Source organism: Panulirus ornatus, chromosome 16, assembly GCF_036320965.1.
Source record: "Panulirus ornatus isolate Po-2019 chromosome 16, ASM3632096v1, whole genome shotgun sequence".
Lineage (NCBI taxonomy): Eukaryota > Metazoa > Arthropoda > Malacostraca > Decapoda > Palinuridae > Panulirus > Panulirus ornatus.
In genome coordinates this window covers 34998594-35025178 of record NC_092239.1, presented here as the reverse complement: position 1 = coordinate 35025178, position 26585 = coordinate 34998594, and the positions used below count along the sequence as shown (strand labels likewise).

Sequence of the window (26585 nt, the reverse complement as noted above, 5' to 3'; positions counted from 1 at the left end):
CTGTCACATTAATCATTGGCGGGAAGACATCACAGCTGGATCTGGTAATACGCAGTGGAGATGCAGCCTCCGTCGTGCTCAAGGGTCGTACCGTAGTACTCGAGGGTCGTGCGGTTGTGCTCAAAGGTCGTGCGGTCGTGTTCAAAGGTCGTGCGGTCGTGCTCAAGGGCCGTGCGGTCGTGCTCAAGGGTCGTACCGTCGTGCTCAATGTTCGTACTGTCGTGTTCAAGAGTCGTACCGTAGTCCGCAAGGGTCGTACCGTCGTGTTCAGGGGTCGTACCGTTGTGTTAAGGGGTCGTACCGTCATGTTCAAGGGATGCACCTTCGTGGCTAAGAGATTACATTATTCAGATTAAGGATTACAACTATACTCAAGAGATTACAACATTACCTATGGGGTTACAACATTGTTCAAGGGATTATAACCTAACCAAAGGGATTATAACACTGCCCAAGGGATTACACCATTGCCCAAGGGATTACAGCAACATTGCCCAAGGGATTACAACATTTCCTAAGGGATTACATTTCCCAAGGGATTATATCCTAACCAAAGGGATTATAACATTGCTCAAGGAATTACAACATTGCCCAAGGGATTACAGCAACATTGCCCAAGGGATTACAACATTTCCGTAGGGATTACAAATTTGCCCAAAGGATTATGATATTGCCCAAGGAATTACAGCTGTTTTGAATAAACATAGACATAGCCATAATCCACCTCTGTGATTTATGATGAAGCACACGTCTGTGTGGGGGAGGCGAGGCAGGGTGTTTGCAGCTGTCACACACACACACAAACACACACACACACACACATACCTTTTCCCCTGTTCCACGTGCGTCTCGGTACATATGTGTCCAAGGACACCTCCTGTCAGGCGTACATATGTCCCCTTAGATACATATATACATCATCAAGCCAGGGCAGAACACGTGTGTGTGTCAGTTCTCCCGGTGCTCTGATCATGGGTTGCCGACGTGAAGAAAAAGAAGATACACGCTCGTAGAGGACGCAGAGCAGCTGTACTGATGAACTGCTGGGTGTTGCGCTGCTGCCGGAGGTGCCACTGCTGGCTCTCCACCCCGGCGACACCCAGACCCTCAGCACTGCCAGTAACAGCTGCCTCAGCCACCCGCCAGTAGGAGGAGCAGACCTCCTGCAGGAGTGCAGCGTCAGGAGGGTGTCTCGATCGCCCCACCCCCCTCATCCTCCATCACTAGAAAAGACTAGTTAGGTGTACAGTCAGATGCTGTGAGACAGCAGCAGCAGCAGCAGCAGAAGCAGGGGTCACGTAGCAGTAACAGCTTTAGGAGCAGCAGACCGAGAACCGACAGGAGCAACTCCAGGAACAACAGCTTTCTCAGGAACAATGGTCTCGTCACCTCGGGATACGTAACAGTATCATGCAGCCGTAGGTAGCTACCGAAGCAGGAGAACTTGCACGCATCCCAGCAGCAGCAACACTGCCATCACTGGCAGGAGGAGGAGGAGGCCGTGTGTAGGAGTGGCGGTAGGAGGCAGGAAGGTCTCCTCCTCCTCCTCCTCCTCACCTCCTGTTCCCATCATCACAACAACTCTCGCTACTGGTGTTGAGCTGCCTCGCCTCTCCCTCCCTCCCTCCTTAACCCCCAGGTCGCCGGCCTGAGACCTGCCGCCCCTGTGGTGCCCCAGCGCACGGCTCGTTATCCCCCTGGCTGATCCCAGGGTTGGAGGCCAAGTGGACACCATTCTCCGGGTAGGGAGAGGGTTGCCGCTCTGTGTATCCTGCCCCGCTGACACTTGTCAGCCACACTCCTACACGTCATTAGGCAGCGGCCGAGCGAACACCTCCAAGCCAGAGACTTCGGGTGGTCGATACGGCGCAAGCCTTATGGCTCGTGTTTATGTGTCGCTCTCGGGCCAGGGGCGGTAAAGGCTCTTGTCTGGACCTCCCTTCGTGGCGCTGATATCGCCATTCTTGTGCTCCTGTGTCGTTAGGCTGGTATGGGCTTCTGGGGCCGTGCCGCTTGGTTCTGATCTGTGCCGCCGCGCGGTTGATCGGGGTCACATGCAGCTAGCCATTCCCTTTATGTCTTCTCTCATGATTATGCAGCTGCTTCCGTACCGATGCTCGTGGAGAACCGCCGATATACTTAAGTGAGATCGGAAGTGCGATCGGACTGCTGATGCAGTGCAGATAGAGAGTTAACCTCCCGTTGCTAGATAGCCCCATGCAAGGGATTCACGACAGTGGATGGGAAGACCAGCCCCTCTTCGTCAGAGGCCGGACGAGGAGCCAGAAGGATATGAGTGGCTTTGTGCTACACCTGTGGAACGTGTGGTCGCAGGGAGAACATGGTGCACGTGATGTACTTGTAGGAGACGACCTGAGGGTGCGAGGGCCGACTGGTGTTCATGGGTCCAACCCTGACCTTTCCAGGGGGTTACGGGACGTCTGTGGATACCACCAAAGGATCATTTCAGAGCCCTGGCTGCGCTTGTACCCACCCATGAAATGATTTCATTCGTATGGACGAAAAAAATATGAATCATTGGCTGTATGTTAGACGTACTTATATTCACAAACATTTGATTATTAAAACAGAAAGAAAAATCTCACATACGGGAGTAATAAGCCACTGCTACCCACAGAGAGGCTGTAGAATGTCAGTGATGGTCCGTGAGTATGTTGTATGTGAGTGAGTTAAGGTGTGTTGTCCCCTGGTCTGTGTTAATGACTATGGCCGTGTCCGTGTACGCGTTCGTGTTTGCGTGTTGTCAGTGGCGCTTCGGGTCTCATGTACAGGTATCCTGGCCTTGTAAGGTAGGCAGGGAGGCTGTGGTTGGTTCGCTGTGGTATCCTAGCCACGTTAGGGAGGCTGTGGTGGACGTACTGTGGTGTCCTGGCCAAGTTAGGGAGGCTGTGGTGGACGTGCTGTGGTGTCCTGGCCACGTTAAGGAGTCTGCGGTGGACGTGCTGTGGTGTCCTGGCCAAGTTAGGGAGGCTGTGGTGGACGTGCTGTGGTGTTCTGGCCAAGTTAGGGAGGCTGTGGTGGACGTGCTGTGGTGTCCTGGCCAAGTTAGGTAGGTAAGGAGGCTGTGGTTGGCGTGCTCGTAAACGGTGGGCGCGCCTGGTGTAAGTCAGTACTAACCACGCCCCCACACGCCCATCCCGACCCACGCCCGCTACCGTTTTACTGGCCAGGTCTGGCCTCCCCTCGCCTTCGCCGCCACACGCCCGCGGCCGCTGATGAAGGTAGCTCCTGAGGGCCCCTGCTTAGGGGGAGGAACACTTCTGCTGGTGGTGACGGAAGAAGGTGACTCAAGGAACACCGGAGGTGTAGTTCTACTAGGACTGCTGGCGGTGATGAAGACATACCCGGAGGATCTCTACTGGCACGCTTGTGGTGTTGTATGGTCTTCGCTTGCGAGGCGCAGGTTCATAGCAGTTGTGTGTGTGTGTGTGTGTGTGTGTGTGTGTGTGTGTGTGTGTGTGTGTATGTGTGTGTGTGTGTGTGTGTGTGTGTTGGGGGTGTGGTGGTGAGGAGGGTGATGTTCCCCTGCTGTGCGTGCATGTACAGGGGAGAGAGAGAGAGAGAGAGAGAGAGAGAGAGAGAGAGAGAGAGAGAGAGAGAGAGAGAGAGAGAGAGAGAGAGACTTCTACACCCGTGTTCCGTATCTCTGTAAATCATCCAAATGTTTACATCTGTCAGAATGAATGGCATCCTGGTGGTCAGGTGGAGTGACTTCTTCTTCGAGGAATCTTCGTTTCTCCTTGCGCTCCTCCGAATCAGATCTTAAGTTGTATCTTCCACTCGCCTTCGTCTGCTGCCTGTTCTCCCCCTTGGGTGAGTCCTCCACCTGGGTGACGGCCACACGCGCTGTCCACTGATGTGTTCAGTATCATGTAGGTGGGAGGTCGTGTGTCTCAAACGAGTCGTTGTTCTTTGTTCCGGCTGTCCCACCTGCCACAGCCCGTGTTCCAGAGCTTCTGCGGGAGAGGTCTTTAGACCCTCCCCTCTCCCCAATACACCTCCTGGCGGACTGGTTCCCCCGTTCCAGCCTGACCCGTGACCTCGCGTGTGAAACATCCTGATGACCCGGGTTGTCTGTCTCCAGTGACCTACGACTCCTGCTCTTTGTCCGATCTGGCATCTCCTTTCGCTGCCGATCTGTTGCTTTACCAGCTGTATGCGTGACTAAGTCCACCGTCAGAAGGGTAAGTTAGGCTCACTCACGAAATAGTTTCAATTCTGATGACTCAAGACGTAGCAGCTACGGTCCGAGTTCCGTCTGGCTCCTCTTGCCGGAGCACGATGTGGCCAGGCAACAAGCCATGGGCCGTCGGGCCATATTGACCCTTCACCCCCATGGGCCGTCCTTCCTCACTCCGAGGCATCGAGTGTGCCACTCCTCAGTAGTCTTGTCCTCACGTTAGAAGGGTCTGAGTTTCATCGTCTCTCCTGCCGTATTCCACACCCTGAGACAAGCAGGTGAGTGTTTCGTATCCCAGCTCCCCTGCACCCCATGGTACCACGAGATGGGATCGCTCCCATCTCTCCCATCCGCCTGCCGCTCCTCCTCTCCCTCCAGTGCCGCCCGGCCCTCCGCGGTGTACTCCCTCCACCCGCCCCTCCGCGGTGTACTCCCTCCACCCGCCCCTCCGCAGTGTACTCCCGCCACCAGCCCCTCCTAGACTCATAGGACCAATTAGTGGCTGTGATCCCCTCATGTACCCCTCAGTACCCTTACCAATACGTTCCAGCGTCCTCCTCCAGCGTCCTCACCCACCCAACCCTAGTCGTCCCCTCCCCCAGCATCCATCATCGACCTTGCCGTCTCCATCAACTCTCGTTCAACCCCCAGTACCCTCCTACGACCGCACCAACTCCCTCCGCCCCTTCCACCTATCTCCCTCCTTGTATCCTCCTCCTCCTCCCCCTAGCCTCACCATGTGAACCATCCCATCCAGACGCCTCCCATCACCCACACCTCACCATCTCTACCATCCTCTCCCAGCGCCCTTCAGCAGCCACACCTCACCATCTTTACCATACCATCCCATCCCATCCCAGCGCACCTTAGCGACCACAATCCCTCCATCTACCCCTTCACTCCCACCCAAATGACCTCCATCAGTCGTGCCTTCTATCTCCTCCTACTACTTTTGCCGCTATCACCGGCTAATACATCATGGCTGCCTTGTAAGTGGTAGCGCAGGAGGGATTGCACAAGTCACCGAGAGTATCTTCCAGGTCCCCAGTGGCTTAGCTGCCTCTATACATGTTACAAAGTAGGTCGGTGGCATGGGCTTGTGGTCTTCAGATATCGTAATTGTGGTCATTTACCAGAAGTGAAAAAGGACATAGACTCAGAATTCCAGGGAAAGGAACATTGATTATATGTGTCGGACCATGCCGAACAGTATGTGTTTTTTTTTTTTTTTTTTTTAGATTTATTTATAAAAAGTTAATTTTTTTTTTCATTCTAAAACATTGCTGTTCTGGTTTGTGTCCATATGTCTGGCCACAGACTTTGCAGGTCATATGATGAACATCCTCAGACACAGACTAAGATGCTGGGAGTACCTGTATAGCCCAGTTTAAAAGCAGTGGCCTCTTGTGGTCTGCTTGACGTGTTACTTTCTCCATACACATTTTTGCTCAACGCATTCCAGGCGTGATGGGAGACGGATCTCTTAGTGCCTGCTCGCACCCGCCTGCTTGCTTCAAGCACATCATCTCGTCCGTCATGAGTTACCGTTCGTAACCTGTTTGACGACGCAAGATATTCTGTTCATCTGTTTCGTTAAAGGAACGACTTTATCATGTGCACGGAGACGCGCGCGCGTGCGCGCTTGTGTGTGTGTGTGTGTGTGTGTGTGTGTGTGTGTGTGTGTGTGTGGGATGGAGTGCATGACAGGTTGGTGTGGTTCCTTGTACCACACGTTCGTATATATTTGTCTGGCTTCGGGGGATAAGCATGTTGCATTATGATGGAGGTTGTCACAGAGCGTGTGTGTGTGTGTCGTGTCAAGGTTGGGGGTTGGATTTCGCGATGCAGTTGAAGGACGAGAACACCATAAGCCTACCTGGGATATCTATGGGACTCTGAGGGTTTCTGTCACCTGGCTTTCCCATGTAACGCACAGGTGGCTTCCCGCACCTTATATTCTCTCCACCAACCGCACGACTACCCTCCTCCTCCTCCTCCTCCTCCACAGCTCCCCCATCCATTATCCCCCCACTGACTGCCTGTGCTCCCCCCTCCCCCCAGCTCGCCAGCCAACTGCCCCCAGGCCGCTGGGTAGTTAAGAAACATTAAAAACGAATCAAATTACATATTGGGTAACGTTTAAGACCCATATGTGTAAGTCAGCGTTGGGCCGCGAATTAATGGATCGGCTTTGGTTCCTGACTTGCTCCCCAGAAGCTCACCGATGATGAGAAGGCGTTGGATCGGGGGAAAAGAAAGAAAGAAAATAGAAGTTGCATCGATATACGTCTTATGTTGGCAGGTTTCCAGGTGTGTGGGATTTAGTTGCGTGGCGGAGCGAACTGGATTTGTACACTTATTTATTTACACTTTGTGTGATATTCACTCAAAGGGATGAAGCGATTGGCTGGAATTAAGTGAGATAAGTTTATGAAGAAGGGGAAACATATGAGGTATGGCGTGATAAGTGAGATGGGTTTATGAAGATGGTAAAGCATTTGAGAAATAGTGCGAGGACGGAAGAATATTGATCTTCTTTGTAAATAGGCAACTTGAGAATCTGTCAACCATGTACTGACTCTCTTCATTAAAATTTTCGTGATTCAGTCATTTATACATGAGTTTGGTTGTGATTCCCAAGAAGCTTAAGGAAATCAAAAAGGGTTGGATTTGACCTTTTGTGTGAGGATTCCCATCGTATAGATGCTGAAACTAACAAATTTTAGAGGAGTATAATCCCAGAAACAAGCGAGGTTAGAATTCCTTTATAACAAAAATAGATTCAGGCAAGGTAAAATATCATGACCTAATAACATTTACGAGATCTATTGAAAGGGGGCTGAATGGAAGGGAATTTCATGGTTTCCCTAAGAGACTCGATCAGAAAATGATATAACAAATCAGGTGTGACCATAAAGGTAGGAAAGTCAACACTTATAGAAGAAAGGACCAGAAGTTGCAACAAATGGATAAAGAAATTAAGAAACTGAGGAATGAGATCAGAGATTATGAGAAGTCTCATCGGATGGAAGAGAAAATTGGGAAGTTGAGAATCATAATCAGAGATCGTGGTAACACAGAGTAGCTGAAGGGTTTCAAAAGGAATTTAGCATATGGAAACACGACGTATTAAGCGGAAGACATCAGACAAAAAAGTAAGGAGGGTTTTCCATGGATGCCCCTCTTATAAGTCGACAAAAGGAAATGCCCATAACACAGAGACCAGAAGCTGAAGAAAATAAGGGACAGAACACAGTAACAGATTCTGAGGTCGAATTTCATAAACAAAAGGGTACCGACTGATGCTGGAAAAGAGATCTAGGAACATTGAAACAGAGGGACATGGCAGATGATTAAATGAAGCTATGGGGACGGTAATTTACGTAACTAGAAATTAGACAAACTTAGGCGTATTTGTTGTCTTTAATAAAAGGTTCGAAAGACAAAGGCGTCGCTTCAAGCATCCAGCTTTGACAAGCGTTTGAGAGCAAGTAATGAATATAACAAGAGAGAAGGGAAAGAGAGAGAGACTGAAAATGATTTTGTGGATAAGACAGGGAATTACCTTGATCATTTCCATGAATTCATTAGTAGTTCGAAAGAAGATTACCCATATACTCTGGAACAAGTGGAGGATACATGATATATGCCTGGCAATCGATTTGAAGGGAACTGAAGTAAAGACATACGAGACCTGAGCATTTCCCAGTCGACGAGAAAACGTAGATGGATGCACAAGGGTCCTCTCGTATTCATCAAAAACGTAGATGGATGCACAAGGGTCTTCTCGTATTCATCAAAAACGTAGATGGATGCACAAGGGTCTTCTCGTATTCATCAAAAAAGGCACAAGACAAAAATGTAAGAGAGACGAGGAAAATGGAGGATGCTATTTCTTTTTTTTCTCTCTCTCTCTACCGTACGCCCAACGACGTGATATATCTAAGACACCAAATGCGGAGAGTGTTCTTCTCAAACCTTATAAAGAAGTCGAGACAAATGGCTCCAAATGGAACCAGATGAACCCAAGATGGACACTTTGTGCAACTGTTGGCCAAGACAAGGGCTATGCAGAATCTCATTTTTTGGTACTCTCTCTCTCTCTCTCTCTCTCTCTCTCTCTCTCTCTCTCTCTCTCTCTCTCTCTCTCTCGCAAGAAGGCTCGCTTCCTCCTTCCCTCTCACATGTCTTCCCTATCCTCCCTCTTTCTCCCTCTCTGTTCCATGCCTCCCTCCCTCCTTCCACCCCACAAGAGGGTCCGCTTCACACCAAATTCACTTCCCTCCATGAATACGTCCGTGGATATCAATTTTTCTTCTTTTTTTTACATTTCTCTATTGATTTTACCTATGTTTCACCACCTATCTTTCCCGCACGCTGTCCTCTCTCTATACATTACCTGAACACAGGCTTTCTGCGTCATTGCCTTTATCCAGGTTCTGTTTTTTATACGTATATCTTGAAAACAAATATCATTTTTCACTTTCATAACTTGTAAATAGTATAGTTTTTTTTTTTTTTTATCTGACTAGTGATATTAATATCAGTTATACGATTTTAGTAGTCAGCGTAAATTGAAATGGTAGGAAATGTTAAATATGCCTAACAGTACTCTTGTCTATCAAGATATGTTAAATATGCACAACTCTACTTCTGGCTATCAGGATAACAAATGTTAAACATGCCCAACTCCTGTCTATCAAGCTAAGACATGATGAATATTCACAACACTGATGTCTATCAGGAATATTGCCAGAAGCTGTATGTGTGTGTGTGTGTGTGTGTGTGTGTGTGTGTGTGTGTGTGTGTGTGACGACGGAGACGGGACCTTAAACACGTCTCGCAAAATCCTACGAGACAACGAACGTTTAGCGCGAGGTTTCCCGCTATATGCTCCTCTGTTTTCCTCATGCGTCGGCCGCTTTGCCGAGGATGGGCATCATCTTCGATCTCATCTGCATCAGGTCCGCTCCGTCTTATCCACGCCATGTGGCGAGGGGTTGGAAACCGCGGCCGCGCGCGAGCATTTCTCCTTGTGAGGCATTGCTGTCAGGGATTTCTGTACGTTGCACAAGGGAACCCACCTCTCGACCCCTTCCAGGTTGCCGATGTGCCTTATGTCTACCAAACCTGTTATTTGCAGCTCCTTTCTCTCTGATCGTAAAAGATGTATACCTCGAAATTATCTTCGGGGGTGGAGGAGAGTCTGTCTTGCAGCACGCCAACTCGGCGGAGATTCTGAAGCGTCTCTTCTCACTGTGTTTAAACATCATCCACACTCGCTAATTCCATGTCATTACGGGTCTGAGATGAATTCATTTTCGTGGGATGCGCCGGGGTGATTGAAGATTGGGTTACGTCATGCAGCCGGATCTTGTTCGTGCCTGCGCGGTGCCCGGGCGCCACGGAGCTGTTACCAATGATTTGCATGCCGTAAAGTACAGCTTCGCATGACTGTATCATTTGGCGAACTGATACACGAATCATGGCCTGTGCCTGCTTCCTGCTGGAGGCGAGGTGGGGCTCGTAACGAAAGCGGTGTGTGTGTGTGTGCGCTTGCTCTAAAACGGTGTTAGAGCTGGTGTACAGGTCATTGCTGTAAGATGGTGTACTGTCCAACGCGTTACTCTGTACACCAGTGACGACCGCAGTCCCTCTCGTCATGTATTCTCGTCTGATGTGCTGCATTACAGCATTTGCATGCATTTGAGACACCAATCTTCCTTCTCAAGGACGGGTATGCTATGTTCCCATAGCATTTGTATCATACTGATCCTCACCCTTCGTCATTCTTAGGGCACCAGGTACACCAGGAATGTATATCGATCCTGCACCATACTAACCCCAACCCACAGGTACACTCACTCTCTGTACCGTCCTCCACCCTACTACACCACCCTACTAATCCCCTGTCTCCTCACCCGCAGGTACACCAAGTACCTGTACCCGTACGAGTGCGAGAAGAGCAAGCTGTCGACCCCGGCCGAGCTGCAGAGCGCCATCGAGAACAACAGAAGGGAGGGTCGTCGCTCCTCCTACGGCAGTTACTGCGACTCCGTGCAGCCGCCCCTGCTGAACCTCCAGTCCCTGCACAGCCTCCACCCGCCGCTCTCCCTCGCCGCCCGACCGCACTTCAACGGCAACGGCACCACGTACCCCCTGCCTCAGCCGGACTGTCTCATGGGTGAGTTACGTCCCAGTCTTTCCCCGACCTCATAGTGACACCTCCTGACCCACCGTTGCTCTGACTGATCTTGTGATGACTTGACTCATGACTTATACTGATCTCTCCTAATCTAGCTTGACCCAAGACGTCCCTAAGTACTTACGGTGTTAGTACGTCCATTAGTTGTGGTTACTGGGTCAGCCACCTGATTACATGTGCTGTTCAGAAGCGTCAGTCGAGAGAGGGAGTGACCCCTCTGTGATAACAGGACTTTATCCCGTGTCTGAATAGCTATCGCTGAAGGACAGACTCAGGCCAACTTCTTGATGATATATCTCACCCCCAAAATGCTTATGGTGAAACGTGCACATAGGCTCGATCTTCGTCTCTTCGACTGCCAGCGTTGGTGTGGAAGAGGGTCAGCCATTGCAGAGCTGAGGAGTCCTGTGGTTTGGACATCCTGCGGCCACTGGCGAAAACCAGTCCAGTGGGTAGTTCGAAGGCGATGGACACAGTGGCTGAGAGGTGGGAAGATGAGGTTAGAGTACCCCGGTATGATCTGGCGCATCACAGGTTGTACATCACAGTTGTACATTATTGCTTCAGCTGAAACGAATGCTCTTCTGGGGAGTATACCGAAGGGACACTATAATAATAATAATAATAATAATAATAATGATAATAATAACAATAATAATGATAATAGAAGGCGACTAAAAGGGGAGGGAGCGGGGGGCTGGAAATCCTCCCCTCTCATTATTTTTTTTTTAATTTTCCAAAAGAAGGAACAGAGAAGGGGGCCAGGTGAGGATATTCCCTCAAAGGCCCAGTCCTCTGTTCTTAATGCTACCTTGCTAACGCGGGAAATGGCAAATAGTTTGAAAGAAAAAAGGATAATAATAATAATAATAGTAATAATAATAATGATATATCCCTGGGGATAGGGGAGAAAGAATACTTCCCACGTATTCCCTGCGTGTCGTAGAAGGCGACTAAAAGGGGAGGGAGCGGGTGGCTGGAAATCCTCCCCTCTCGTTTTTTTTTTAATTTTCCAAAAGAAGGAACAGAGAAGGGGGTCAGGTGAGGATATTCCCTCTAAGGCCCAGTCCTCTGTTCTTAACGCTACCTCGCTAATGCGGGAAATGGCGAATAGTATGAAAGAAAAAGAAAATAATGATAACAATAATAATAATAAGGATAATAATAATAATATCAGTCATCATTATCACTATTATTATTATCATTATTATTATTATTATTATTATCATTATTGTTATCATTGTTATTATTATTATTATCATTATTATTATTTTATTATTATTATTATTATTATTATTATTATTATTATTATTATTATTATTATTATTATTATTACTAAGTGACCTATAACTCTACCCTGAAAGGTTAGGTGAAGGGCCAAAGCTGTTCACACCTGAAACACAAGAAATCTTCAACTACCAACTTCAAATATTTCAGTGAACTCCGTCGTCACTGAATTGTTTTATTCTGATTAGCGGACAAGTGATGTCATCCTCAGCTGCTGACTGCGCTAAATGTAGCTGCCATTATCAGACGACTCCATGAGCAGGTGTTTCCATCAAAGTCGTTGATGGGGCTGGCTTCTCCCTCTGAGCCTGTCATCAAGCGGTGTTCCCCAGGGTCCAGTCCTATGACCGAGTCTCATTCCTCTCTCTCTCTCTCCATTATAGTGGTATATCCGCGGCCTCTAACCCTATTCGCTCTCAACGCCAACCATTCCTCTGACATCCTTAGCTTGACGACACACACACACACACACACACACACACACACACACACACACACACACACACACGCCATCATCATCATCATTATCATCAACTGACACTAAAGACGCACTCGATTCACCCGCACTGAACAACCCTCTTCATCAACCACCCTTGTCAAACCCTGGCACCTGACGCTGAGGGTTTGATGTGTACACCCGTGCTCAAGCTGGGTGTACGGGGTGGTGTTGACTATACTCCCCCGACTAGGGTGTAGCCTCTTGGAAACCCTGATCACTGCCGGCGTATGCAGTGTGTACTTGGCCTCGCTCATCAGTATCGCAATTATCCGTTACGTTGTGATTACATATGTAAATGAAGACCCCGACAGCGGCAGCGGTGCTGGGTAGGCAGGCACGCAGCTAAGAGGGAGGGAGGGAAAGGAGGGAGGGAGGGAAGGACAAACGGGAGCTATCGGGGTGACGGAAAGTGCTCTCATCACGACACAAGGACCAGGGGCCTCCTCGAGGTCTCGCCTCCCCTTTTTCTTGTGGAAGTCGAGATGGCACTGGTTGTTGCTCCCTTCAGTCATGGCAATGCTGGGATTCGTGACGTAGATGTATGTGTACATCCCAGGCTACGCCATTTACCCATCTACGTACAGGCCTCGAGGGGAGGATGAACAGCTGGGTTGGCTGTGAGCTGAACTGTCCTGTCCAGTATTCGAACTCTGACGCTTGATTCAGGCTATCTCTATGTGTCAAGAGCCAGCCACATGAACGGTGACGTCTTTTGGTCTGTTGAGGACCATAGAATGGTCTCCTGTCCCTCCCAGCGGTCCAGATCTGTCAAGGGAAACCCAAATGACCCATCCCATCCCGGTGCAAGACCCAGGCCAGCAAGCGTTGAACCCATCCCGTTCCGTTTCATCTCATCCCACCATTTAGAAAACCTGTCCCATCCCTCTTTAGCGAAAGGCATTCCATATCAACACCAGCGCATTCCGTCGCTCTCCCCTAGGCCATAGAGAATGGCTCCTCACACAGCGTCCAGACCTGGAAACACTCGGCCGCGCGCGCGCACAGTCGCTATTCACAACGCCACACCCATTGCCCGCCACACGAAATCTGTCGTCTGCAAGTGGGCTTTGCCGCATCACCACTGGATCCTGGCGAAGGGAACCACGTACATCTCCTGGCGAAGAAAACAACATAGATCTGAAAAATAAAAATATCTTCGCCGGAATGTAAGAACAGAAATCATCCGATCCCATTTTCTTTTTTATTGTTGTAAAGTTGCTAATTGATTTTTAAGAACTGGGGACGTCATTACAAGTGTGTGTGTGTGTGGGGGGGACGTTTTTACAAAGGGGGGGGACGTAATTACATTTAATGGTTGGTGTGAGTTGATTTACCCAGATGGCGTTGTTGTGTTGGTAATACGACTGGATGCGCGTTGGTGAGAGCTGGCTTTGGTGGGGGACAACGCGGTAATTTGTTGGAGATAAGGTGGGATATTGTTGGCGATAATGTGGAATTCTGTTGGTGATGACCCTGATTAGTGGCGAACCAAATGTTACTTTGTGTTGGTGATAAGTGGTCGCTGTTTTGCAGAAATGTGGTGATAAAGATAGTATTTTTATTTGGTGTGGTGGTGGTGGTGACCCTGGTGTTGGAGAGACCGTTGTGTTGGGGATCGTGGTGGTGAGTGTCGTAGCTCCCGATGATGAAGGGAGCGCCACCACGGATGGTGAAAGTGACGGTGAAAATGACCACGTTTGTACAGGTGTTCTCAGATGGTGATGGTGAGAACAGATGGTGACACGAGAGAACAGATGGTGATGGTGAATGACCATATACCACTCCCTACGTCATATGAGAAATCACAGTAACGACGGTACAGGTTACAGTAACGACGGTACAGCCGATGGTACAGTTGATGTACCTTCCTCAGTGGTGCTGAGGTGTCTTTATACAACTGTATGACCCTGCTGTAATTGTAGCCACTACAGCATCAACAGAGGAGAGTCATGGAGTTATGACATTGGGTTTACAGGATCAGAACCCTTGTAAAGGGAAGTCATGGTGACTTTAGGTTTATAGGATCAGAACCCTTATAAAGGGAAGCCATGGTGACTTTAGGTTTATAGGATCAGAACCTTTATAAAGGGAAGCCATGGTGACTTTTAGGTTTACAGGAGCAGAACCCTTATAAAGGGAAGCCCTTATAAAGGAGAGACTGGGTGAGTCGTGGGTGATGGCACGGCGGAGGAGGAACCATAAACTCCAACTCAATTTATGAGGAGCACCAAATGTTGGCAATAACTGGTGTGAGGCGAGCGGCTCTTGTGATAATCTAGCGGCGTCTGCTACAGCGACTGGTGTGTAAGGCCAGCAACTGTTGTGATATCTAGCGACGTCTGCTACAGTGACTGGTGTGTAAGGCCAGCGACTGTTGTGATATCTAGCGGCGTCTGCTACAGTGACTGGTGTGTGTGTGAGAGGCCAGCGACTGTTGTGATAATCTAGCGGCATCTGGTGCAAGTCTCCCGCTAACCATTGCCTTCTGCCAGGTTTATGGCGACCCAGCCACCGGCCTCCGTGCTTTATGTGGTTTATATGTGGTTTATACACTCGGCGGCCGGTTATGTTGTCCGCTTTTACGGAGTTTAGTGTCCGGCCGGCGGCCCCGAACCGGCCCGGGACTGGATTCTTGCCCGCCTGGTTGGCAAAGACGTCGTGACCAGAGGTAAAAATTCACCAAATGTTCCCAGCTCATTGAGGTTGACCTCCATCCTCACCCCAGCCCTGCCATCCTCACCCCAGCCCTGCCATCTTCACCCCAGCCCTGCCATCCTCACCCCAGCCCTGCCATCTTCACCCCAGCCCTGCCATCCTCACCCTAGCCCCGCCATCTTCACCACAGCCCTGCCATCTTCACCCCTAGCCCTGCCATCTTCACCCCAGCCCTGCCATACTCACCCCAGCCCTGCCATCTTCACCCCAGCCCTGCCATCTTCACCCTAGCCCTGCCATCTTCACCCCAGCCCTGCCATCTTCACCCGAGCCCTGCCATCTTCACCCCAGCCCCGCCATCTTCACCCGAGCCCTGCCATCTCACCCTAGCCCTGTCATCTTCACCCCAGCCCTGCCATCTTCACCCCAGCCCTGCCACCTACACCCCAGCTCTGCCGGGGAGACATATTCAAAGATATGTAAACTACTTAAACTGACCTGAATCTGTTTATATCTGTAGAGATAAGCAATTGGAAAATGGGTCAGTTGGTAGAAAATATATGGGGATACCTCTGGGGGTGGGACCTGATGTCCGTGGTCTCTCAGGGGACTCGGTATCCGTGGATACTCTGGGGGTTAGCTTGGTATCTGTGGGTCCTTTGGAAAGGTCAGTTTGTGAGGTCAGAGGGCCAGCGCCCCCGGCGAGCGAGGTCAGGTCAGGTGGTGCGCCGTGGCTGGTGTTCTCTCTCTCTCTCTCTCTCTCTCTCTCTCTCTCTCTCTCTCTCTCTCTCTCTCTCTCTCTCTCTCTCTCTCTCTCTCTCTCTCTCTCTCTCTCTTTCACACACAATATTAGGGGTCCTCTTGACCATGGTGACCTCTCCATTCTCGGTGTTCCTCCTCCCCCAGGGTAATAGGAGCCCTCACTGCCCCCCCCTACTGTGTAATAGGAGCCCTCAGTGCCGTGCTCCCCCTATAAGTACACGACCATAGCGTCACACGTCACACCCAGGGTCCGTAACACCAACCCAGCCACCGTGTTACCAACCTGCCCTGTGACGGCAGCGGGCCGACCCCCCGTCACTGATGGAGCTGGGGGTGGAGATAGCGGGGAGATAATTAACGCGATAGGGAGATAGTGGGAGATAGCGTAAAAGAAATAATGAAGGGGAATATTGAGGTGGTCACGCTTTCCTAGCGATAGTTACCAACAGCGATAGATAGTGAAGATAACGCAAGATTGATCAGCCGCCTCCCTTCGCTGATAGACCCCACTCGACTAAGTGGCCAAGGTGCCCCTCCCCATCGACACCGACCACCTGACTCGGGACTTTATCCGGAGGTTAATTAATGGCGAGAGTCGCCTGCCGGCCGAGCGCCGATGTGACCTTGTTGGCACTCTCATCCCACGCTCAATCTGAATCCTCCTTCGTTTTTACGTGAGTTGTGAGATGACGAATTGTGGCCATGTCCCGTGGCCAGGTGGAGGGCCATACCTCAGGTTAGCCAGGTGGTGGTGGGCCACTCCCCCTAGTTGGCTAGATGGTGGGCCATGCCCTTGGTTGGCCAGGTGGTGGGCCATACCTCAGGTTGGCCAGATGATGGGCCACTCCCCCTTGTTGGCTAGATGGTGGGCCATGCCCTTGGTTGGCCAGGTGGTGGGCCATACCTCAGGTTGGCCAGATGATGGGCCACTTCCCCTAGTTGGCTGGATGGTGGGCCATGCCCTTGGTTGGCCAGGTGGTGGGCCATACCTCATGTTGGCCAGATGGTGGGCCACTCCCCCTCGTTGACTAGATGGTGGGCCATGCCCTTGGTTGGCCAGGTGGTGGGCCACTCCCCTGATAGGCTAGATGCTTTTGCCAACCCGTGGTTGGCCAGGTGGATTGGCCACGCCTCTGATAGTCCAGGTGGTGGGCCATGCCCCCTGTGAATCTCCACCATCCCTAACCTGGCCATGGGTTGGGGGCCATACCTTCCGAGCCTCCAACCTGGCCAAATCCTGGCCCCCGACACTCATCCGTGCTCTCCCCCACAATATGATCACATTCTCCCATACACCCAACACAACATCTCGCGAGCTGTTCTATTCGAGGTCCTGAGTGTGTGTGACTCCCTCCTGTGTCTTGGAGCAGGTGGAGACTCAGGCCTTGTGATTGAGGGCTACAGTCGGCCCATGTACTGATGGTGGTGGACATTGAGTGCCCTCGGGGAGGCGGGACTGGCCCGAAGCCTCAAAGGAACCGAGACAATAAGGTTTGATTCCGTCCATAAACGATATGATAATGAGTCCTTTGTGCCGCTTTCCTTTACATGAATGGCCAGCACATGGATCTATTTATATTGCCCCCACTAATTGTTACCTGCCACCCTTATAACGGCGCCCGACGTTAAATCCTGCATTTATCATTCGCTGCCCCGGGAGGCTCACCCCTCAAGGTCCCCCCCATTGAGGGGTTTATACTCGACGGCAAAGACTCAACCACGGGTATATAGAGGTCTCTTCCTCACAGGTTGCCTCCACGAAGCCGAGGTATGGAGAGGGTGCTTGTGGCCGGCTCCTCCAGCGAGGATGATGTTTGAGCTTTGGTTTTAGTGATATGGGGTTTATTTCCCTCCTCCGTGAGGTGGGTGCTGAGGGGGTCTCTCGCGAGCACCTGGCCGTGGGACGTGTGTCTCGGGCGATCCAGAACACAAGCCGACGTCCATTGTTGCGGACGCAGCCATTGTTACTCTATTACCGACTCCGTCTCGTCCTTAATGTGATCGTTCGTGTGTGTGTTGACGGGCGTGGCGGGGCGGGATGAGGGGGTGGGGGAGAGCTGGCCCCAGCCACGGCGAATGGCGTGGGAGGGGGGTGATCTGGGGGCAGTGCGGGGCGTAGTGGGGTGGGGCGAAGAGCTGCTAGTCCCGGCCACAGTGACGGGTGGGGCGGGTTGGTGTAGGGAGCTGGCCCCGGCCACGGTGACGAACGGGGCGGGGCGGGGAGCTAAACAGTACACGATCCTGCTGGGAGGGGGTGATGGTTGGGGGGTGCGGGGTGAGGGAGACAGCGAGGGAGGGTTTAGTCGGTGTGTCGGGGGTGGGCGGGGGTGATGGATGACCACAGTATCAGGACCCACCACCGTCATGCAACACTCGCCCCTCCCCTCTCCCCAACATCCCCACCAACCCCCCTTCCCACGGCAGCATTCTCCCCTCTCCCCTGCCAGCTCTCGCCCCCTCTCCATCCCAACACATCTAATGTGAGTGTCCATGTTGAACCATAGCATATACAGATTAGTATTCTAAACATTAAGAAAATTTCAGACGTAAAGACAAGGTGGATCACAAGGTGAAAATTTGATGTGGATCATTTTCTGTGATGGTGTTGAAGTCTCCGTAGGCCTCCTGTGGTAGCGTTGAAGCCTCTCTCAAATTCCGTGGCGAAGTTGAAGTCTCTTGTCTTTTTCCTTTGGCGGTGGTGAAGTCCCATTCATATTCTGTGGTGGCTAGCTGCCTGCCTTCTCTCCCCCCTTTTTTCTGTGGTAAAGTCTCTTTCTTTTCCTGTGGTGGCGTTGGGCAATCTTGTCTCTCTTTTGTTGGTGATGTTGAAGGCTCATTTTCTGTGGTGGCGTTGAAGGTTCATTTTCTGTGGTGGCGTTGGAGTCTCTCTCATATTCTGTGGTGGCGTTGAAGTCTCTCATTTTCTATGGTGGCGTTGAAGTCTCTCATTTTCTATGGTGGCGATGAAGTCTCTCATTTTCTGTGGTGGCGTTGAAGGCTCATTTTCTGTGGTGGCATTGAAGTCTCTCATTTTCTGTGGTGGCGTTGAAGTCTCTCATTTTCTGTTGTGGCGTTGAAGGCTCATTTTCTAGGGTGGCGTTGAAGTCCCTCATTTTCTGTGGTGGCGTTGAAGTCTCTCATTTTCTGTGGTGGCGTTGAAGCCTCATTTCCTATGGTGGCGTTGAGGTCCCATTTATATACTGTGGTGGCGATGGGACTCGAGCATTAATGGGTGTAAAAGAATCATCCTTTCCGTCTGTCTCCATATGAATGGTGCGTTCCCAAGAGAGAAAAGAAGGGGTTTCAGGAAACTAGAGACGGAGGAAAGGCCATATGAGGGAAGTTTGACGAGAGGAACCTGACACCAACCACTTTGGTATATCTTTACGGTATGTAAGTCAAGGTCACCAAGAGTCAAGGTGAAATTGCGACTGTGATAAAGAGAGATCTGCAGTAGGGAGGCCAGGAAGCAAAGAGAACGAGTGATATACTTTCCAAGAGTTTTGAAAAAAAAAATTATATTGGTGATGGTAAGCAAAGACAACGAGTGATATAATTTCCAAGATTTAAAGAAAAAAGAGTATATTGGTGATGGTTATGGGTCTTTAATGTGACGCGGATGAAGGATTGCCCTCTTTAGGATGGGGTTGTGTACCAGCGAGGTTTCAGAAGTTGTTGAAAGTGCCGGCGGACAGGAAAGGTGTGGTTGGATTTCCTTTGAGGCCGAGGAGGACGGCCGTGGTGTAGCGGTGAGCGCTGACGACTGTGACGCATTCACTGGCCGCCCGGGGGTCGAGCGCTCATAGAATCGAATCCTGGTTGCGGCAGTGGGTGTACAGTCAGTGCAGCTGTTCATCCTAGCTCCGTCGATAAGTTGGGTACCTGGCAGACACTAGGGTACATATGTAGCGTTAATGGGATGGCATTGGTAAGGGTATTCAGCTGCCAGTGCTATTTCAGCTAACATTAAAAAGAAATAAGGAATTCCATCATATTAGGGGAGATCTATTTCTGTTTAGATGTCTGAGAGAAAAAAGAAGCATCGAAACGTAAAAGTTAAGAGCTGACGTAAGGTAGGATAAGTACAGCTGGTTACGACAGGTGGTTTTAGATACGATGGGCTACACAGGTGGTGAGGATTGAGGCCGAAGTGTCATATATGATTTGATTCCTCCAGGGAGTCACAGGCTGGGGTGTGAGGTGGGGGGAAGGTGGGTAGATGGAAACCTCGGGAGTTGGGAGAGTCTCCGCCAACAGTTTGGGAGAGTCTCCGCCACCAGTGTGGGAGAGTCTCCACCAACAGTTTGGGAGAGTCTCCGCCACCAGTGTGGGAGAGTCTCCACCAACAGTCTGGCAGAGTCTCCACCAACAGTGTGGGAGAGTCTCCGCCAACAGTCTGGGAGAGTCTCCACCACCAGTGTGGGAGAGTCTCCGCCAACAGTGGGAGAGTCTCCGCCAACAGTGGGAGAGTCTCCACCAACAGTGTGGGAGAGTCTCCAGCCACCAGTGTGGGAGAGTCTCCGCTAACAGTGTGGGAGAGTCTCCACCAACAGTGTGGGAGAGTCTCCACCAACAGTGTAGGAGAGTCTCCACCACAGCCTGAGAGAGTCCCCTCCACCAGTCTGGGAGAGTCTCCACCACCAGTGTGGGAGAATCTCCGCCAACAGTGTGGGAGAGTCTCCACCACAGCCTGAGAGAGTCTCCTCCACAGTCTCGTAGAGTCTCCACCGCAGTCTGGGAGAGCGGGTCAGGGCAGGTCGCGCCGCCTATTTACATATCTATTTGGACAAGATTAATGGGAGAGTTGGAGTGGCCAGGCTGGCTGGCTCACTGGTCTCCGGCTCTTCCCACAATGTTTCGGGCCCCGGCTCGAGCCCCACCAGGGACCTAGTGTCGTCTCTTGACCACACACTCTTGGCTGCTACTGTGGTCAGGTGGCACTGAGGGTGCCATAGTGCCTGGCCCCACAGTGCCAGCCCAACGGTAAGGTAACCCTAGTACCTGGATTTATCTCCATCTTGCACTTAATCACACGGTCAAGCATTAAAGGTGATGTTGGTGTGCCAGAAGGGCCGTCCGGTGGCCCATGCGTAAGGGGGACATAAGATCCAGCCTCGCCTGGCTCACTCTCACTATCTTTGATGATTACCCTCTGTGGATTGTGACGTGACGCCCAGTGTTTGATGATGGAGCTTTTGTTGTGGTGATAGTGAGGGGGTGGAGGGGGTTTGTGTGTGTGTGGAGGGAGGTAATGATTGTGCCCGTGATACACACAGCCAAACGCAGGCAGACAGACGAAGAGACAGACGGACAGACAGACAAATAGACACTCCACAGTTGGTCATGGTACATCATTGAGGACATTCAACCCATGGTAATGTAATGTAGTGAGGATTAGACACAGGGTGAAAGAAGGCCTTAGATATAATAATTATCATGCCACAGAAAATAATAAGCTTGTGGGGTTCGACATGATTCCTCCTAACCTGTCGCCAGAGTCCCACATTAGAAGAATATTCGAGGAGACAGAAGATTAGTTAGTAAATATCATGATATCTATCAAGTATTTGGAAAAGGAAATATTCAACAAGCTGTTCATGCCCTACATGGGGGCATGATTAGAATATGGCTTTTCAGCCTAAAGAAGCACATAGAGCTGTTAGAGAAGGTCCAGAGGAGGGGAGCAACAAAGATGGTACCTGAATGAGAGAGCTGAGTTACAGGGAAACACTCGAGGCTTTTAATTTGCCCAGCTTGGAAGAGAGAAGAGTGGCAGGTGGCTTGACCACAAGCTTAAAGATTTTGAAAACAGATCTATGACGTGGACAGCTGAGCTGTTCTACAAGAGATGTAGGGACGGAGCAACCAGAGGATATAGGTAGAAATTAAGCAAGAAATATGCTAAGGAAGATGTAAAGAGGTATTTGCCAGTATAAGACTGGTGGATGAATGGAAATGAATGATTGAGGACGTGTTTAATACAGACAGCGAACATACACACACACACACACACACACACACACACACACACACACACACACACACACACACACACAGTGATTAACATGGCGACTCACCACTCTAACGGTCTGGAATTTGAACTCCGAACGGGGCCTTAGTCGGCCCACAGTCGACCTAGCTGTTCATCTTTCCCTTTTGGGCTGGTCGTTGAATGGCCACTTGGCACATGAGCAAGGTAACACATGATTAGTAATCACACACACACACACACACACACACGTGAGCACGCGCGCGCGCGCCAAACAGAATCGTCTTAATTTTTCATTTTTTATTTTCTTGAATAATTTGCATATCTGGGATGAGCATCACACAACCTACCATTGTGGTACCGTACCTTGCCTTAAAACGCTCTAAGGTACGGCGGTACAGCCAGTGTGTGTGTGTGTGTGTGTGTACCTGATCGGTGGACAGGCTCTTGTGTAAGCTTAGTATTTACATACATTACTGACTGGCTGGCCAGAAGTTTGATCATAATTTGTAATTCAAAATTACGGTTGCGCCATTACGATGAGGGAGTGCTGACGTTACATCCTTAACATCCACTCGTGTTGGAGTCGGTCGTCAGGTAGTGGCGAATGCATCATGTAATTATTAAACGTCAAGGGGTTGTCTGTGGGTCGTGGGGAGGTGGGCGTGTGTGGGCGGGGATGGGCGGTATAGAAAGGGAGGGGTGTAGTAGAATGGGCGTGTTGTGAAATCCCACTCCCTCGTTCTCTTCCTCCATGTCCTCCTTGCGAGTTACTGACACGCCTCTCTCCTCCTCCCGCCCTCCGCCACCTCCCTGACCCAGAACCCGCTGCTATATACACTCAACACCTGTTCTTGTTTGTAAGACAAGTTATAGAAATGTCAGCGACGATTTCTCACCCGCTGGAGGCTGGGCGGGAGGGTGGACCTTCTCTGGGGTAGCTCCGCCGCTCCTTCCTTCTTGCCTGGACGGAGGAGGATCATCTCTCGCTTCGCTTCATGTCCCTTGAGTATGTTGGTGTTGCGTTTCTTGCCTCTTTTGGCTGACTTTCTTGTCTTTCTTAACCCTTTGAGACGTGGTAGCGGTAGTGCCGACCATATGTACGGCATCATATTCATATAATACATACGAGTACATATATATATGTATATTAACTAACTATTCCCAGGTCTCTACGGTGACACAGGTCGGGGCGGGTCACCGCCGGGGTCGCAGGAGGCGCTGCTCGAGGCGACGCGACTGACCATGTGGAAGCTGTACAACCAGGGCCTGGGCGCGGGCGGCTTCCAGCACGAGGACGACACGCCCAAACTGCCACCGCCTTACCACCCCTTGGCTGGCGTTCCCCTACCGCCACAGAAGGAGGCTCTAAACCTCGATCTTAAGGAAGACGTAAGTACTCATGAGTTCAGCCTTACGGTGAGGGGGGGTCTTGGTGCTGATAATTCCTTGAGATCACAAGCGTCATAATGATGGCTTCAGCGTCAGCATCCTGCTGGCGTGATGCGAGGGGTACCGCTGTCTCCCTCGCTCTTCGTCTTAGTGCCACTGGTTGGAACCGCAAGGGATTCGGGGAAGACCTACGGCCATTTGTTATGTGTTAATGCGACGTTCACGCGGTCGAGGAGGGACGTTTACGGCTCGGCTAATTGCGAGCAGCCATGTTCGGCCCGTCATGAAGCCTAAAGACAACATAGGCCTCGGCTGGTAGGAATACCCCATTCACGCGATTTCATCCTCAGCCTCCCGTGTTACTCACCCGCCTTAGGCGGGTGATGGGGGATTCTCAGGTCCTTGTGATTCGTGTCTCCAGACTGTTTGCAATAGGCGGGTGATGGGAGAGTCTTGAGTCCTTATGATTCGCGTCTCCACACAGCAGTAGTGCGTTCCTGTGACCAGAAGTTCTGAAAATGGCCAGACGGTTGTGGGGCCCAAGCTAACCTCCTCCATGGCTTCCCTTGGAGGACTTATGAGCTGTATATGGAAATGGTCGATTCTTTTTATGAGCAATTCATGTTAACGCCAGGTACGAGGTGTTACAAAGGACAGGCATTAATCTGAGGTATAAGAAATAAAGTGGTGAGGGCCTCTGTAAAGAATAATTTTTTTATTACCAAACTTTCTTTAGTGTGCTAATTAACTCGAGACCATTAATGAACGTGATATAACCAAGAACTTTGTGACGAATTGGATATAATCGTGGGTCAGGTCTGCCCATCCAGTCGTGTCCAAAGCGAGGAGGGGAGTGGCTTCGTGTGGTATAACCTTCGTGATAGCCTCGGCGTGGCTGGCACTGTCCATAGGCCACATTATGAGAGTGTAAGTTCTGACATATGTAACTGAATCTAAACCTATATATCTTTATGTATACATGGCAGCTCATCATCTATAGACAATAAGGAAATCTATCCTCTCGTACATTACTCTTGTTTGCCACGTGTCGTCAAACACCTTCCTAGGTTGTTAACTGTACAATCCAATCGTCTTTTTCTTTTTATCTGGACGTACGGCCACGAGATGGATAGAACGTACAGGGAGAGACGTCGGCGAATTGGCCCACCTCATGTCACTTGCACCATCGAAGTCCACTCCTATTCCCCCAAGGACAACACGGTACCGGGAAATAAATGCGATCCTCGTATTGGCATTTACTGTAAATGTAGACATTAGTCCTTCTGTGGCTTGGCTCACTGTTGTACCGGATGCGCCACCTGTCTTTAACGCTGAGAAACCTGCGTGTGTTGTGTGATTTAGAGACTTTCGTCACATGGGGCTTTTTTTCAAGGTTGCTGTTGAGAAGGTGATGAGCGTGTGAACACAAGCAGCGTCGACCCCAGACCGTTGAAGCACGCGCGGTGTACATCTCACATGGGTAGCAAAAGGTGTACGTGTGGGATTGTACACGGTGATGCTATGCCTGCTGCCTGCCCTAAGGCCAACACACTGCTCTCTCTCTCTCTCTCTCTCTCTCTCTCTCTCTCTCTCTCTCTCTCTCTCTCTCTCTCTCTCTCTCTCTCTCTCCCTTTATCTTTATGGGGCTTCTGCAGCGCCCAGGAAGCAGCCCACGTCCACCGGGTGGGACCACAGGTCGTGAGATATAGTATATAGAACCTGTCGTTTCCCCCAGGGAGCAAAACCTCCTTAAAACTCCTTTCCTTGTCCTGCAGGAGGTGCCGCCCTTCCATCTGGACAACAGAGGGTACCAGGCCATCTGCCTCCAGCGGCCAGGACGGCTTAAGGAGAACGCCGACTTCCGCAACGACCTGCGCAACGACTTCCGCAACGACCTGCGCAGTCGACTGGTGGACGAGAACGCGCTGATCCCCGCGGCCAAGCGGCCGGCCCAACAAGAAGACGCCCACGACCCACGCCTACCGACGCCCACCACGCCCACGCCGCCCACGCACCCCGGCGCCAATATCAAAATTACGTCCAGGGGTAAGTGTCGTTCGCCTTCATCTCCCGTATCGTAATTAGAGAATTTCGGGTCATCCTGAGGTCACAGACCCGAAGCTTCTATTTCAGTAAGCTCGTTCAGCACAGTTTGATCTGTTCGCATGGTTTACATCTGTAGATATGAGTAAACTAATGTAGCCCGAGTGGCTTTTGCTAGTTTACAAGTGTAGGGATGCATGTATACTAAGTCTCAATGCTTTCACAACAGTAGGTAAGAGAGTTTACTGAGTTAGTCTGAGTAGATCTGATGGTTTACTGATCCACTTATGAATGTAAACTAACCTATCTATAGTATCTTTGATAGTTCAGAAGTATAGATATGAGTATACTAATGTAGCCTGAGTGACCCTTGTTAGATTACAAAATGTAGGGTTGAATGTATACTAAGACAGTCTGAATGTGCTTTAGTCTTCCGGTTTACAGCAGCAGGCACGAGAGTACACTGAGTTTACAGGTTTATGTATGAATGTAGACTAACATAGTCGTAGTATATTTGGTAGTTCAGAGGTCTATATGGCTTGTCACGCTTGACCCACTGAGAACCTTTGACCTTATATAACAACTTGACCCTTGACCCGGCAGGAAGAATGACCTAGCACGACCATCTACTGGACCTAACTTTTGGCTTCGTTTTTTTCTTATCTGTCCTTGATCTTTATGCTCTTAGGCATCCTTATCTCCGATGATAAGCGAGTGAGTAGCGAGGACGTGATACGAGCCAGAAGTCCTCATGTCTCTTCCTCTCTTCTTCATACCAGACTGCCAGGCACTGCGAGTTTCTTTGCTTTATAAGTAGCGTCCAGACCTTCCCCAGGTGGGTCCTCCCACACCTTCCCATGGCGGGTCCTCCCAGACCTTCCTCAGGCGGGTCCTCCCAGACCTTCCCCAGGCGGGTCCTCCCACACCTTCCCCAGGCGGGTCCTCCCAGATCTTCCCAGGCGGGTCCTCCCAGACCTTCCCCAGGCGGGTCCTCCCACACCTTCTCCAGGTGGGTCCTCCCACACCTTCTCCAGGCGGGTCCTCCCACACCTTCTCCAGGCGGGTCCTCCCGCGGCACCCTAGGAGTTACTCCTTGAGCATGAATTACGACGGTTCGACTCTCGAGCACGACGGTGCGACGAATTAAGACCGACTTTACAAACTTTGGGTACGACTCTTAAGCGTCGGATCGAAGACCAGGCCGTCGTGCCCAAGGATCGGACTGTTCTCTTCAAGGATCGTACCGTCGTGTTCACGGTCCACGCCGTCGTGTTTAAAGGTCGTACCGTCGTCGTGGCCAAGGGGCGTACCTGTGTGACCCTTGACCTGGCTTTACCCTTGTCCCGACGTGAGCAATGACTTCGCCTGACCTAAAGCTTAGGAGGACATGAGTTTCTGACGAAGGTGGAGGGATTCCGACCACAAACGCTTCCTCAGTTTTCACACTTGCTAGTCTTTCATAGGAACTGTATCGTGTGTGTGTGTGTGTGTGTGTGTGTGTGTGTGTGTGTGTGTGTGTGTCTGTGTGTACGTTGTCGCTGACGGTGAGGTG

At 50.7% G+C, this 26585-nt stretch overlaps 1 protein-coding gene across 3 annotated transcripts in view; it reads left to right on the top strand.

Moving 5' to 3' along the window:
• The window catches only part of LOC139754242 (AT-rich interactive domain-containing protein 3A-like), a 141195-nt gene that overhangs the window by 111933 nt on the left and 2677 nt on the right, over positions 1-26585 (top strand). For 2 of the 3 annotated variants that reach the window (XM_071671567.1, XM_071671565.1), the window contains 3 exons: positions 10129-10385; positions 22767-22990; positions 24766-25036. In XM_071671567.1, coding sequence (XP_071527668.1) covers positions 10129-10385; positions 22767-22990; positions 24766-25036 — 752 coding nt within the window. The remainder of the gene's footprint in view (positions 1-10128; positions 10386-22766; positions 22991-24765; positions 25037-26585) is intronic. The other variant, XM_071671566.1, reaches the window with a different exon arrangement.